This window comes from Mus pahari, chromosome 2, assembly GCF_900095145.1.
Source record: "Mus pahari chromosome 2, PAHARI_EIJ_v1.1, whole genome shotgun sequence".
Classification (NCBI taxonomy): Eukaryota; Metazoa; Chordata; class Mammalia; order Rodentia; family Muridae; genus Mus; species Mus pahari.
The window spans coordinates 108,855,534-108,870,302 of NC_034591.1; the positions used below are offsets into that span (position 1 = coordinate 108,855,534).

A 14,769-nucleotide genomic window follows, 5' to 3' on the forward strand; every position below is an offset into this window, starting at 1 on the left:
CTGGATTCCGAGCACGGTTCTCCAGTACCGTGGAGGCCTTTGGCTATCCAGAGCAGCTTCAGAAAATGAGACTAGCACTCAGAAGCTTAATGGAAATGACTGCTTTGAGGACTGGGGCAGAGAGAGGTTGAACTTCAGGGAAGCTGGTGCAGAGGTATCTGGGATACCACAGGAAGTTCTGAAGCCAAATGACCCTTCAGAGTAACCCCAATTCCAGGTGAGAGCCTGACCCTTTGCGATATGGATGACCTGCTGGTCTCTGTAACCTCAGGCAGCTTGGCTTTCCAGCTAGGAGTTGTCCACAGCCAGTACTCAGGTAGCTGGCCAGGTGGAAGGACTCTAGAAATGCTATTGCACTACGTGTCAGGAGCCTATGTCCATCCAGTCATTCATAAAGCAATAGTATTTACTGAGCACCTTCTGCATGGAATCAGAGAACATCAAGACCCAGCCCTTGCCTCCCCAAAGCTTGCAGTTTAGGAGGGGGGACAGAACAAATGTACCCAGTTACTTAAGTGCTAACTTACTTTGTAGTCGTATAGCACAGTGGGAGTCAAAGCAAAGGGTCATACTACACAGTAGCATCAAAGAAGCCCTCTACAGTGGGAGGGTTGAGTCAGGTCTGGCCCTGCGTGCTGAAAGGACTGGGTCAAGAGAGGCAGAGATACTGTCTAGGCAGAAGGAGCAGTCACTTAACCTTCCACTGCCCCCAACCCCATTTGCCTCCCTCTAGCAAGTTCGCAGGATCAGCCTCATCGATGAGAAGGTGTCAAAGATAAACAGAACCCTGGCTGAGATCAAGAAGCGGTTTCAGAAGACCGTGGCTCAGTTTATGAACTCTGTGTTGCTGGCAGCAGGTAAGGGCAGAGAGGTGCACGGGCCTCCTGGAAAGCCTCTCAAATATTGGGTCACCTGTCAAAAAGCTGAGTCTTTTTCACCTCTTGAGCTTCTGCCTTCTGAGAGGCAGAGCCATCCAGTATTTTCTAAGGGGATTGCCCGAGGACACAGCTAGGACTCGTGAATGGAGATAACTTTAATGGCTAAGCTCTCCCACTCTGTGTTTTTAGTGTCTCCGTACAATTACGTTATTTTCCCATCTCTCACAGACTTTGTACATTCCTCTGTGTCCTCTCTTCTTTGCCCCCTATGCCCTCTGTCATCGTTTATAACTGGCGCTTGCTCCTCTCTCCTCTGTGGATGATCTCAGAAGGGAAAAATCTAGTCACTTTACAAGACCGTCACTGCTAGACACAGAGCAATCTCAGGCCCCCCGTGTGAGAAGCTTCAGGAGCCTTCCATGTCTGTGCTCTCCACTCTGCTGGTGGCCCTTGCGAACAAGGTGCTACCATCTCCTAGCTTGGACTGCAGGCACGTTCCCACACAGCTTCTACAGGGAATCTCTCTTTTGCAGCAGAGACTTGGTTCAATTGTGCCTTTGCTTTGTGAGCCTTCCTTAACTTCCCTCACAAAGTTTGGCTCCCCACCTCTTCCTGGTAGTTCCCATGGCTGCTCTGAAAGTCCTCTACATTGCTCTAGTTATAAATCTTGTTACCCAGTCTTGTAACTACCCCCTTGTTTGCCCACCCCCTTGGTCCTCTGTCACAAGTTCTCAGTGGCAAAGGGCCTGTCTTGGGTTGTCTTTATACCCAGCATCCATTTAATAAAGGCTTGCTAGGCGAATGAAGGAACAATAGGTCTCTGGCCTCAGAAATGTCTACTGGACTAAGTAGAGAAGGCAAGATGAAAACAAAACCAAACCAAACCCATAACACAACAAAGAAGAGGATGAAATCAGGCCTGAGAGACTGTATTCTCAGGGAAGGGAACCCAGGATGTACCTAACCTCACTGTGGAGTACTGTGGAGATGACAAGGCTCACAGCGCATCTGGAGAAAGTAAGGTTGAGGCTGGGTCATGCAGAACAAGTAGAAATGAGAGGTGTTCATTCACGCTGACTACTGAGTGGGGCAGTGTGTTAGCTGCAGAGCAAGGCAGGCTGGACAGGGGCCCATGAAGGTTAGTGAGTGTGAGCTAAAAGAGGCTCCAAGGGTCCAGTCGGTAGAGGCCAGGAAGCAGAATCAGCGGTGACCTGGTAGTTTGAGAAAGTAACAACAGCATTCCTGTTAACAGGTCTGTTCACCTTAGAATACCCCAACCCAAAAGACACAGAAGCTAGTCGGGTCAAGTTGAAACCCGGGCCTAATCAGGATCGGATCCGTAAGACAAGTTTATACCCAGGAGAAAACCTTATGCGAATCCAGTCAGCCCGACAGGACTCCGTAATTAACGAGACACTGAAGGAGGACTCTATACCCGCATCCTTGGCCCATATCCAAAAGAAGAGCAGCAAGGCCCAGATCAAAGTCTTACCAAGGTTGGCTTAGTCCTTCATTTCTTCTATAGCGTTAGGGACGTGATGGGTAGCGCGGATGCAGGGGAGCCACACAAGCCCCTCTCTGTAGCTCCTACTGGAGGGGTGGAGAACAATAGGAGATGAATAGGTGTTTAAGTGATATTTTTTATCTTTGAGCATTTATTGTGTATGTGTGTACACACATATGGGTGTACATACGGCATGGGATGAATGTGGAGACCAGAGGACACATCAGGGGAATCGGTTTTCTCCTCACAGTGTGGGTTCCAGAGATTGAACTTGAGTTTTCAGGCTTGGTCACAAGCACCTTTACTTGATAAGCCATTTCAGTGGCCCCCAAATGATGGCATTTCAGATGGCAATGGGGATAACAAGAAAAGGTTTCAGAACACTGTGTCATAATAGGGACTGCTCACGGGCCAGACCTACCCTGGCTACCTAATTCTTATAGATTTTTAAGTACTTTGGGGAAAACCAAAAGAAGGCTGTTTTATAACATATGAAATGAGAGGAAACTCAGTGGTATTCTTTGATGATATTCTAATGGAGCACAATCACATCTGTCACTTTGCATCATCCATAGCTGCTTCCCCACAGCGTGGAAATGTTGAGTCTTTATGATAGAGCCCATCAGGCCTCTGAAGGCTGGGATGCTTAATTTCTAGTCCACTACAGAAAAGACTAACCCATTTCCGGAACAGAGTGACTGGAATTAAGCTGGCAAGGCTGCCTTCAATCAGGGTGTCAGGAAAGCTGCCATAAAGTGGTATTTACAGAGAGGGTGAAGGATGGGAGAAGCGAGACAGGGGCAGCTCCCAGGGACAAGAGCGATCTCGGGGCGGGGGGTGCGTGCTGGGGAGATCAGTGTGGCCGTCTGCTACAAAGGGGCTGGCAAGATGGTTCCACAGAGTAGAAGGAGAGAGCTGACTCCTAAACGTTGTACTTCACACCTTCACACATGTGCCGCGGCAGAAATACACATACAAGATCAATGTTGTGTCGAGAAATTTGGAAGTTTAGTTTCTTTTAAAACACAGAAATATTATAAGACTTTGTTTTTGTTTTAATCCCTGGTGTGGGATACACGGGGCTGCTTCAGACCGTCCACAACAGCTGACTATGGTTTGCCTCGTGCTCGTTGGCAGGGACGTGATTTTGCCCGCTGCAGATAGTTTCTGTGACTGTGTAATGTTTGGAAGTCTGTGGGCTTTTCAGAGGGTTTATAAATGCTAGGGCCCTGATAGGTGGGGTGAGTTGTTGGTTGGATATTGGTCGCAGTTCGTTAAGTAGTCACGCGCAAAGAAGAAACAACAACAAGAAGAAAATAGAAAGTCCGACAGTGAAGAACAAACTTGCCCCAGGAACTAGACACTCCCAATCAGCAAGAAGTACTCTTAACGATAGCGCTGCCCCACTGCCCTCTTCCCCTCTATACTTGCTTCTCTTCTGTTTAGCAGGGGCTTAGGATGGAGAATAGGTGAAGGGTGGAAGAAAAAAGGAAGCCTTTACAAAGTAGCCAAAAAGACAGCTACACAATGTAATTTTTTATTAGATATTTTCTTTACATTTCAAATGTTATCCCTTTTCCTGGTTTCTCCTCTGAAAACCCCCTACTCCATCCCCCTGCCCCCTGCTCACCCACTCACCCATTCCTGCTTCCCTTTCCTGGCTTTCCCCTATACTGGGGCATCGAGCCTTCTCGGGACCAAGGGCCTCTCCTACCATTGATGTCCAACAAGGCCATCCTCTGCTACATATGCAGCTGGAGCCATGGGTCCCTCCATGTGTACTCTTTGGTTGGTGGTTTAGTCCCAGGGACCTCTGGGGGTACTAGTTGATTCATATTGTTGTTCCTCCTGTGGGGCTGTAAGCTCCTTCAGCTCCTTCGGTCATTTCTTTAACTCCTCCACTGGGGACCTTGTGTTCAGTCCAATGGTTGGCTGAGAGCATCCACCTCTGTATTTGTCAGGCACTGTTGGGGCCTCTCAGGAGACAGCTATATCAGGCTCCTGTCAGCAAGCTCTTGTTGGCATCCACAGTAGTGTCTGGTGGCTGTATGTGGGATGGATCTCAGGTGAGGCAGTCTCTGGATGGTCTTTCCTTCAGTCTCTGCTCCACTCTTTGTCTCTGTAACCCCTCCCATGGGTATTTTGTTCCCCCTTCTAAGAAGGACGAGAGTATCCATACTTTGGTCTTCCTTCTTCTTGAGCTTCATTCGGTCTATGAATTGTATCTTGAGTATTCTGGGCTTAAAGAACTCAAGAACTTAGACTCCAGAGAACCAAATAACCCTATTTTTAAAAAAATGGGGTACAGAGCTAAATAAAGAATACTCAACTGAGAAATATTGAATGGCTGAGAAGCACCTAAAGAAATGTTCAACATCCTTAGCCATCAGGGAAATGCAAGTCAAAACAACCCTAAGATTCCACCTCACACCAGTCAGAATGGCTAAGGTCAAAAACTCAGGTGACAGAAGATGCTGGCAAGGATGTGGAAAAAGAGGAACACTCCTCCACTGCTGGTGGGATTGCAAGCTGGTACAACCACTCTGGAAATCAGTCTGGTGGATCCTCAGAAAATTGGACATAGTACTACCTGAGGACCCAGCTATACCACTCCTGAGCATATACCCAGAAGATGCTCCAACATGTAATAAGGACACATGCTCCACTATGTTCATAGAAGCCTTATTTACAATAGCCAGAAGCTGGAAAGAACCCAGATGTCCTTCAACAGAGGAATGGAGACAGAAAATGTGGTACATTTACACAGTAGAGTACTACTCAGCTATTAAAAACAATGAATTCACGAAATTCTTAGGCAAATGGATGGAACTAGAAAATATCATTTTGAGTGAGGTAACACACATGGTATACACTCACAATGTAATTTTTAAAATCTTTTTTTTTTTTTTTAAGAATGAAGCCATGATATGAGTTGAGAACACAGGGACACCCAGGAGATTGATCAAGGAACCTTGTAAGCTAGAGAAGCCATTCCAAATGTAGAAGGAACTCAATAGATTTATCTGGTTTTTTCTTTAGAGCTTAAAAATATGTATATTTGGGGGCTTGTGAGCTGTCATCAAAAAGAGAACTGAGTCCCACAAGCAGTCCTCTGACCTCCACGTGCATGTGTGCCACAGCACATGCATGCCCTCAGCACATGCATGCCCACAGCACATGCATGTCCACATCACATGCATGTTCACAAAATAATAGATAAGTATTTAAAGTATATATTTTAAATATGATATTTTCACAAAATAATGAGAAAATTCTAATCACACGGCTCAAGTGCACAGACCCCTGCAGCCACCAAACCAGGAACAGACCCTTACCAGCCCCTAGAAATCCCTCTGTGCCAATTCCAGTTCTTGACTCCTTCTTCCCAAGACCAAACATTGTGACCATCACAGATTAGTCGTTATTTTAACTTTTTTAAAATGGTTGTATATGGTTTGTTTTCTTGGAGTGTGGCTTTTTTTTTTCACTCAGTATTATGATTTGAGATTTACTTGTTCTTTCTCATTGCTGTATAACAATTTATTATATGATCATGCCATGAATTCTGATGTTATAGGCGTTTGACTCCTCATTCTTTTTGTGCTGCCAATTGTGCTCCTGTAGACATTTGTCTTTTATATGGTTGGCAAATGTTAAGGTTTGTAAAGTTGTGGAACGTGTGTGTGTGTGTGTGTGTGTGTGTGTGTGTGTGTGTGTGTGTGTGCATATGCTCAGCTTCTTGTATGGACTTTTGGTTTTCTGCAGCAGTTCTAGCAAGCTCTACTCCCCACATCAGCGTTTGAGCTCTCTAGTTGCTCCATGTTCATACCAGTAATATGCTGCTCTGCTTTCTCTAAAAGAATGTATAGAATAATGATATGTGTGTATGTATGTGTGTATGTATACGTGTGTATGTATGTGTGTATGTATGTATGTGTATCTGCGTGTGTATTGTGACATATGCATATTTGTTGGGGGGTATTGAATGTCTATCATTCATGCTCTATCATTCTTTGCCTTATTTCCTTGGCACAGGGTTTCTCGCTGAACTTAGAGTTCATCTGGCATCCAGCAAGCTCCAGCCATCCTGTCTCCACTCACTCACTGCTGTGGTTGTAGGAGTCTGTGGCCATGCCTTGCTTTTTATTTATGTGCTGCAGATTTGAACTCAGGTCTTCCTGCTTGTGCAGCAAACACCCTTAGCTACCGAATCATCTCCCCAACCCCTAGATTATGTTTCAGGCTGCTTCTATTTAGAAATAATTTTGTATAAGGTATAATGTATGAGTTGAAATTTGTTTTGCACGTGGCTATATAGTTGTTTCCTCAACATTAAAAGCAGAGAACCCTTTCTTCTTTGCACCTCTTCCCCAGAAGTCTCCTTTGGTGGCTTTTAAAAACAAATCGCTTTTATAAATATAGAGCTTGCTAGACTACTTGCTTTTTCTTGAATGAGTATTTAGTAATTCGTGTCTGTAAGGGAATTGGTCATCCAAGTCATTGGATTTATACGACACGGAGTTGTTCCTAGCCTCCCCCCACCCCCCAGGACCTTCTTTTGAAAACTTCTAATGCTTATTTGGTGCGTGTGAATACTCACTTGTACCAGCGCATACGAGGAGAAGTCAGAGAACAGGTGGATTCTTGCTGAAGTAGGCTCTATCTTCAGGATCAAACTCAGGTTGCAGAGCTGTGGTAGGTGCCAAGCTGTGGTAGGTGCTTATGCTGGCTGGCTGAGCCCCGGGTGCCCCTTCTTGATGTCTGTAGCATCCCTGGTGGTGACTCCTCAGCTCTGCCACTCTTTATGTATTTAGAACTCAAGGAAGAGTGCATGCTAATACAATCAGTGTGTTTCTAGGTGGAATAACTTCTCTCCATTATTATGTTCTCCTTTAATAACAATTTTTTTCATTTTATTACTTGTGCATGTGTGCATGCATGTGCACATGAGTGCAAGTATTTGTGGAGGACAGAAGAGACCTGTCAGATCCCCTGGGGCCACTCAGTGTAGCTGCTGGGAACCAAGCAGTCTCTTCAGTCCCTTCCTATGATGATTTTTTTACTTCCTTTTTTCTGGTATTAGTGTAGATACTCCTGATTTCTTCTAATTATTATTTGTGTGATATGTTTTCTTCCAATCTATTACTTTCAACTTAATTGTATATTTGAATCCAAAATACATCGCTTATGGAGACCATGTATTAAAACATACAATGTGGAGTTCTTTATATTTTTTATATATTAATTGCTTATTTAATATCAATCTTATCTCCAAAAATGATGAAATTCTCTCCTTTTGCTCTCAAGTTTCTCTCTTGGTGTGTGTATGTGTGTGTATGTGTGAGTATGTGTGTGTATGTGTGTGTGTGTGTGTTGTTGTTGTTGTTGTTGTTGTTATTGATTGAGACAGGATCTAAGAGTAGCCCAGGTTGGGCTGGAACTGTTTACTTCTGTTTTAGCCCTCTTGAGTACTGGGTTTTCAGCACCACCGCACACATGTTCTTATCTCTTGACAATTCAATTGTAAAAAAACGGTAGAGTGCTTTGTACCAATCTCACGATCTCACTTCCTTACTCCTCCCTTTTCTGCCGAGACTCATGGCAGAGTTTTTCTTTTCAGCTCTGTGCATTCGGCTCTCATTTTGTTTTGTTTTACTTTTTGTAATTTCTGTCTCTTTGATACCCTTTATTTGATGAGACACTGTTCTTCTGGATTCCCCTAGACCTCGCTCCACAGTTTGTTTTCGGTATATCTAAAAATTAAGTTAAGTCCCCTTTCTAGGAAATCCAATATCTAATTTTCCCAAGGGGCAGTTTCTATTTACAATTTCTTTGACTACTCCTCATAACCTTTTATTGAAGACTGGTCATTTTAAATATAGCTGTAGAAGACCATCTCTCTTTCCCTAGGGTTCTTTGTGCCAGATTTGTTTAGTAGCTTTTATAAACTCTTTTTGCAAGGGCTCTGTTTTTTACTGTGCAGTCCTTGAAGTCTCAGCTTAGTCACCCTGGCGGCCAGCTGATGGCCTGACACAGAGCCCCTGACACTAAAGTTGCTGTGGACGGCTCTGTGTGGGGTCTTACTCTGAGGCTTCGCCCAGGCTGTCCACAGCTGTGTATCAACGTTCACACTCTATTTGAGTAGCTTCAGAGGTGAAAGATGAGGGTGTTCCTGGGCTTTTCTCCAGCCTGACATGTAGATCCTTCAGTGTTCTTGAGAGACTTTGCCATCTACCTGGCTCTTCCTACATCTTTTTTTTTTCCATTTGCTGGGTTTTTGTTTTTTTTTTTTAAGTCTGTACCCGTGTGCTTGCCTTGCACACAGTCTCGTCTGACCTTTTTTGCCTTTGCTGCAATAAGGACTGACCAAAATAAAATTGGAAGAGAAAAGGATTTATTTGACATACAGGTTACAGACGAGACAAGAACGGAAGCAGAGACCATGGAGGAACACTGCTCACTGCCTTGTTTTTTCCTGGCTTGCTCAGCTGCCTCCCGTATACAGCCCAAGTCTCCTTGCCCAGAGATGGCATCGGCCACCATGGGCCTGGCACTCCCACATCAATCAGCAATAAAGGAACAGACACAGACTCAGATGTGTTCAGGCCACTCTGAGGGAGGCAGTTTCTCATCTGAGGCTTTCTTTTCCCCAGTGTCAGGTTGACAGATGAAACTGACTATGACAAGTGCTTTCAACAAATATTTGCTGGGGCTGCTCACAGCAGATCCCGAGCTCAACCTTAGACAGGTCAGCGACACCACCATCATTCCTTGAACCTGATCCACATTCCCCACCTCATAACAGCACATGAACTAAGAAGAGTGATAAAGACAGCTCAAATGCCAGCTTCCTTGCACCAAAGCTTGGCAGTTTCTCATTCATGAACTTTCCTAAGGTTACAGTCAACTTGTCTGCCTATCTGTCTGCCTCTATCTTTCCCTAACTTTGTTCCCAGCTTTTGTTTTTGTTTTGGAAGAACAGTATTGCTGTTCCTTTCCTGCTGTTCTTGGTGACATCTCTGTTTCCAAAGTTTTAAGAACATGTTCTGAATCCTTGTTGGTAAATTGATTTGTTCCCATTTTATCATATGTTAAAGTGTGTGTGTGTGTGTGTGTGTGTGTGTGTGTGTGTGTGTGTGTGTGTTGTTATGTGCGTATCTGTAAGTGTGCATGTGGAGGTAAGGAATTGACTTCAGTGTCTTCCTCTGTTGTCGTCCACTTAAATTTCTGAGGAAAGGTCTCTCAGTAACCTTGGTGCTTGCAGCTTAGCTACACTAGCTGGCCAGCAAGCCCTGGGGATCTGTCTCTGCCCAGCTCCAGCACTGGAGTTATATGTGTGGTCCACCATGCCCAGCGTTTTATATGGGTGTCGGGAGCCCAAACTCGGGTCCTCTTCTTGAACAATGAGAACTTCACTCACTGAGTCGCCTGTCTAGCCCCAAATGATGACTTCTAATCCGCTCCCAGGTCTTCACATAGCAGCTACTTGTTCACCACAGCTGGGGTAGGAGCTCCTGAATAGGAGAATCATAAGAGAAGAATTTGTTCTCTATGCCTCTATTCTAAATTGTAAGAAATTGTAGAGTCTATTTCTCCTACATTAAAAGCCTTGATCACTTTGAATTTACTCTGGTATAAACCATGATGGATAGAACTAACATTCCTCCTGGGTGTTTAGATCCTTAAACAAGAGATACTCTACTTTTATATATATTTGGTGCTGTGGATCAAATCCAGGACCTCACATAAGCTAATGCACGCTACATCGCTGTGTTCTCGCTGTCGTCTCCCCCGAGCAAATGCCCTTACCAACTTTGGTCGGCAAGTATTTACCCTCATTAAGTTTCCTCTGAAGAATTAGAAATTGTAAGGTCAGGTATGCCAGTGTATGCCCACAATCCCAGCACCAGGAAGGCTGAGGCAGGAGGATTACCATGAGCTCAAAGCCAGTGTGGGATACTTACCAAGACCCTGTGTCAAAAATAAATGAGTGGCTGGAGAGATGGCTCTGCAGTTACGAGGGCCCGTTGCTCTTACAGAGGACCGGTTTCGGTTCCCCGGCACTCGCGTGGCGGCTCGCACTATCTGTAACTTCCAGGGAGTCAGATAGCTTCTTCTGTTCACGGTGGACACACATGCATGCAGGCAAAACACTCACATGGAAAAGAAAATGAACATATTTAAAATGAACTGGCTGACTGGTGAGTGGTGACTCACAGGCCTTGCTCTTGTTTGGGGATGACTTGGTTCTAGTCTGAGGCCTTGCTACTTCAAACGCCTCGCTGAACTTGGGCAGACCATTCCCCTTATGGGAAGATGCTTTCTGGATTTGACCTGTACGTGGTGATAACTGTTCTGTCTTGCCTATGCTGTGGGGTACAAAATTAGCCAAGGTAATGCCTATTCCAAGGGCCATAGATCCTGTAAAATGCTGTGTGAAACAGCAATCGTGAGAGGGAAACAGTGCTTTGCGTCTAACGCTGCTTTCATTGCGTCAGCACATAGCAGGAGGCTGATAAATGCTGGAGTGTTCGCCAATCTCTATGGCATTTTTGTTGGGCCAAGTGCTCTATTGTAGCCCACCAATCAAAGCACTGCAAGTAGCCGATCCCTTGGAACCTGTAGTAAGATAGGAAAGTATAATAATAAAAATAAGAGGAAGCTGCTGGTGGTGGCAGTGCATGCCTTTAATACCAGCACTTAGGAGACAGAGGCAAGTGGATCTCTGAATCTGAGTCCAGCCTGTTCTACAGAGAATGGCCAGGGCTATACGGAGAAATGATGATGGCGATGATCATGGTGATGGTGATCATGGTGATGGTGATGATGGTGATGATGGTGATGGTGATGATGGTGATGATGGTGATATATATGATGACTATGAATAAGTAAAATAAGGGGGAGATGGTATGTAAAACAGCAAGAAGTGCTTGAGAGAAAGATAAAGCAGGTAAGAAAGCTCATTGAGGTGGGGCGCTTAGAAAGTCACTAGGAAGGTGGCATTTCAATAGATGTAAAGGTGGCAAGAGAATAGGCTCATAGCTCTGGGGCGAAACCAAAGGCCTAAGCAGAAGTCAGTGTGGCCGCAGCATGGAGAGCAGAGTGAGAATACTGAGAAGGGTGAGGGGGGCTCAAGGGCAGTGAGAAGCAGGAGCCGGGTCTTGTGCAGTCACAGTCAGGAATGGCTCTGGGTGCAAGCTGAGTAACTTCTTTTGCACATGGGGAAACTGAGGCCTGGAGTAGCTAGGGGTCCCCTCACACTGTTAGAGGGACTCACCCAGGCACTGCAGTGGGCTTCTTTCTGTATAGGAACAAGAGCTGTCCGGGGAGGGGTTGAGGCCTGCCCACAGGCTCCAACCACTGTGCTTCTCCTTGTAGAGGGAAGCGCAGAGAGGTGCGCAGCCCCACCAGGTGGGCAGCCTCACCCTCCGACTGCCCACTGGTGCTGCGGAGGCTCATTCGCAAGGAAGACATCCGGGCTGGCTGCAAATGTATTGTGAAGGCGCCCTTGGTGTCCGACTTGGAGCTGGAGCGCTTCCTGTCTGCACCCCGGGACCCCAACCAAGTGCTGGTATTTGGAATAATGTCGAGCCAGGATCCCACGCTCACCGCACAGCTGCAGTGGCTGATGGATACACTGTATAGCCATCTGCAGCAGGGCCGGTCATCACCCTGCACCCAGGTTGGTCCGGGGCCATGTGAGGTGGCCTATCAGGCTAAGGCCAGTTGGGGAGGACCCAAAAAGACCCCACTGTAGGAGGATGGGTTGGATATCTGTCAGTTCCTTTTCTTTCCAGGGCCTTGGCACACATTCCTCTTTCTGTCTGGAGCATTTTGCCCCATCGTCTCTCTTCTGCTCATTCTCTTCCAGGATGAATGCCACCACACTAGGGCAGGTGCTGCTTCTGCCCCTTGAGACAAGGTCAAGGCTCGGCCCTTTTCTTTCAGAGCATTTAGCGGTTTATGTCTACAACTGGTGTGAATGGGCAAGGGCAAAAACAATGCCCACCACCCACACCCTCACATTTCAGCGAACGTCTGTGGGCTGTTGTTCCCAGGTTCCCCAGTGTGTTGGGCTTGTGTCAGGTTCTGGATACCTGCCACTGGTTCATACGAGTCAGTCCCAGTATGGCTGTAGTGACAATGGGCCCTGGAGAGGGCCATGGCAGGACAGCTCTGAAATGTGTGACTTCTGCCTCCTGGGGTCAGAATGAGCCCCTAGGATGCTCAGGACTTTGGCAGGCAGCTGAGTGTCCCTGGCAATGGCTCGTGCGGGGATGAGGACAGTTTGAGGTCCCAACTGTAAGTCTAAGGGGTGCTGGAGCATAAGGGTTAGGGTATAGGAAACCTCCTCCTTCCCTCTAGAGAGGTTCTTAAGTCCATCCTCATCACGCTGAGTGTGCCTTCATTCAAAACGGTGTGAGAAACGGTGAAAGGCTGAGTCCCCAGACTCATGTGGACATATGGGCAAGGGAATTTTTCCAAGCTGCCCCTCCTCTTGAGCCTGTTGCCGCAGAGTTCTGAATCTATGTGAGGACTCTGGGGTAGGGATCTGCTCTAGGAGTTTGGCCTCCCAGGTCTACCCTCAGGCCTGGATATCAGCCAGCTCCCGGAAACTCAGAATTTAGAGCCCTCCTGAAATTAGATGTCCCTTCCCCATTTCATTTCCGGCCCACTTCAGTCTAGAGAATGTTCACTAAGAACCCGCTCTGGGCTCACGTGTTCTATAGAAATTCTTCATGGGAATGTACAGTTGGCTATAGTTCATCTGGGGGCTATTAATTATTACAGCCACAGGCAGCGCGAATGGGGCCAAGCTCTGACCTGAAGTAGTAGAAGATGGAGAAGTGGCAGTGAGGCTTATAGACAGGCTTGGAGGGTAGTGGTGGACCTCACAGAGAACTGCCCTCTGCCCCGGCTAATAGCTGCTCATTCATGAGTTCCACAATGGCTAAAGACCACAAAGGGGTCAAGCGTGGCAGCCAGTGAGAGGTGGGGTAAAGGCTCCTCTGAGCTGGGCAACATAGCAAACCTTCCAGAGTAAAGGACACAGATCCCAGGGAGAATCTGGTGGTGTCTCACAAAGAGCAGTCACTCTAGTGATGACTTCCCCCACACAAGGTTCAGAGCAGATCTGGACACCTCCTCTCAGGACAGTGATGGATGCAGGAAAGTTAACATGTATCTTCTTGCATCAGGATGACCAGTTCCCACATGTCTATTTGGCAGTGCCGGCATGACCCTTACCGCCTGCTGCGGTATGACCTGGACAGCCCCCTGCAGAAGGATCCTCCCCTAATGGTGAAGAAGTTTGCAGTGATACACGGGATGGTTTTGGTGAGCAGGGGGCCTTGCTAAGGGCTAGACTTTCACCACAGCCCCCACTGTCTCAGTCAGATCAGGGAAAAGAGGACAAGACCTGCCGATCTCTACCATCCACAATGGGGCCCAGAGAGCAGGACTGACTGAGAGTCACCCAACAGATTTCCACCCCCCATCCCAGGAGATGGAGGGGACAGGTGACATTCACACAGAGAATCAAGTCTACTCATCTGATTGTTATTAAATTATACTAAAAGATTCTCAAACCTTATATACTTATTGACAACACAGGTATACAATCTAGGAACTAATGGCGCCTTCATATCACCTGGGCTCTTAACTCCTCTATCCAGCACTTAAGATCTGGAGCGCCTGCTAGGCCACACCCACCTAACATTATCACATCTGAACTTTGCTGTCTTTCTCTACGTGCATACTTGAGGGCAACACCTTTCCAACTACAGAGCACCTTTCCACATCTTGAGCATGTAACACCAGAATTTTTACCTTGTTATCACTAACCTTGCTGCTTTTATTGGAAGGTTCTTTCCTTCTCTCCCTTCTCCCTTTTTTTTTTCTTTTCCTTCATAGTAATGTTATGATGAATAACCATGCCTAGCATGACCGGTGCCATGTTGGAGAATGATATACACAGATAGTAGAGGGTGTGAAACCCCCATTCCATAGGTTGAGCTGAACAGTGCATCTTGATATGTGGTTTTGAAGCAGAAGTGGGGTAGACAGTTGTAGGCAGGTGGGTAGGAGTCTGTGGGTGGGTAAAACCGGAACCTTTCTGCAACCTAGTGGAGGTATGAAGTATACATCTGAAAGGCTCCCAGTAGGGGCCAATAGCTGGGCAGGTCGGGCTGCCCTGTGACCCAGGAGGGCCTGTGCAGGGGCCAGGCTCAAGTGTCTCCCTTGGTTTCTGATGGAGGCTAGTGTGATTTCCCATGCTATCAAAGGCCTGAATCCTAAACCATCTCTGAGCAGCCTGTGTTCAGTCCAACTAAGACTTGGAACTTGGATGTCAGTTATAGTCATGTTACTATGTCAACATTCTGAGGT

General features: G+C 46.5%; 1 protein-coding gene across 1 annotated transcript in view; it reads left to right on the forward strand.

Moving 5' to 3' along the window:
* The window catches only part of C2H3orf20 (chromosome 2 C3orf20 homolog), a 39,091-nt gene that overhangs the window by 18,846 nt on the left and 5,476 nt on the right, over nucleotides 1–14,769 (forward strand). Inside the window, exons 10-13 of the mRNA XM_021191749.1 lie at nucleotides 734–857; nucleotides 2,131–2,374; nucleotides 11,761–12,064; nucleotides 13,612–13,719. Coding sequence (XP_021047408.1) covers nucleotides 734–857; nucleotides 2,131–2,374; nucleotides 11,761–12,064; nucleotides 13,612–13,719 — 780 coding nt within the window. The remainder of the gene's footprint in view (nucleotides 1–733; nucleotides 858–2,130; nucleotides 2,375–11,760; nucleotides 12,065–13,611; nucleotides 13,720–14,769) is intronic.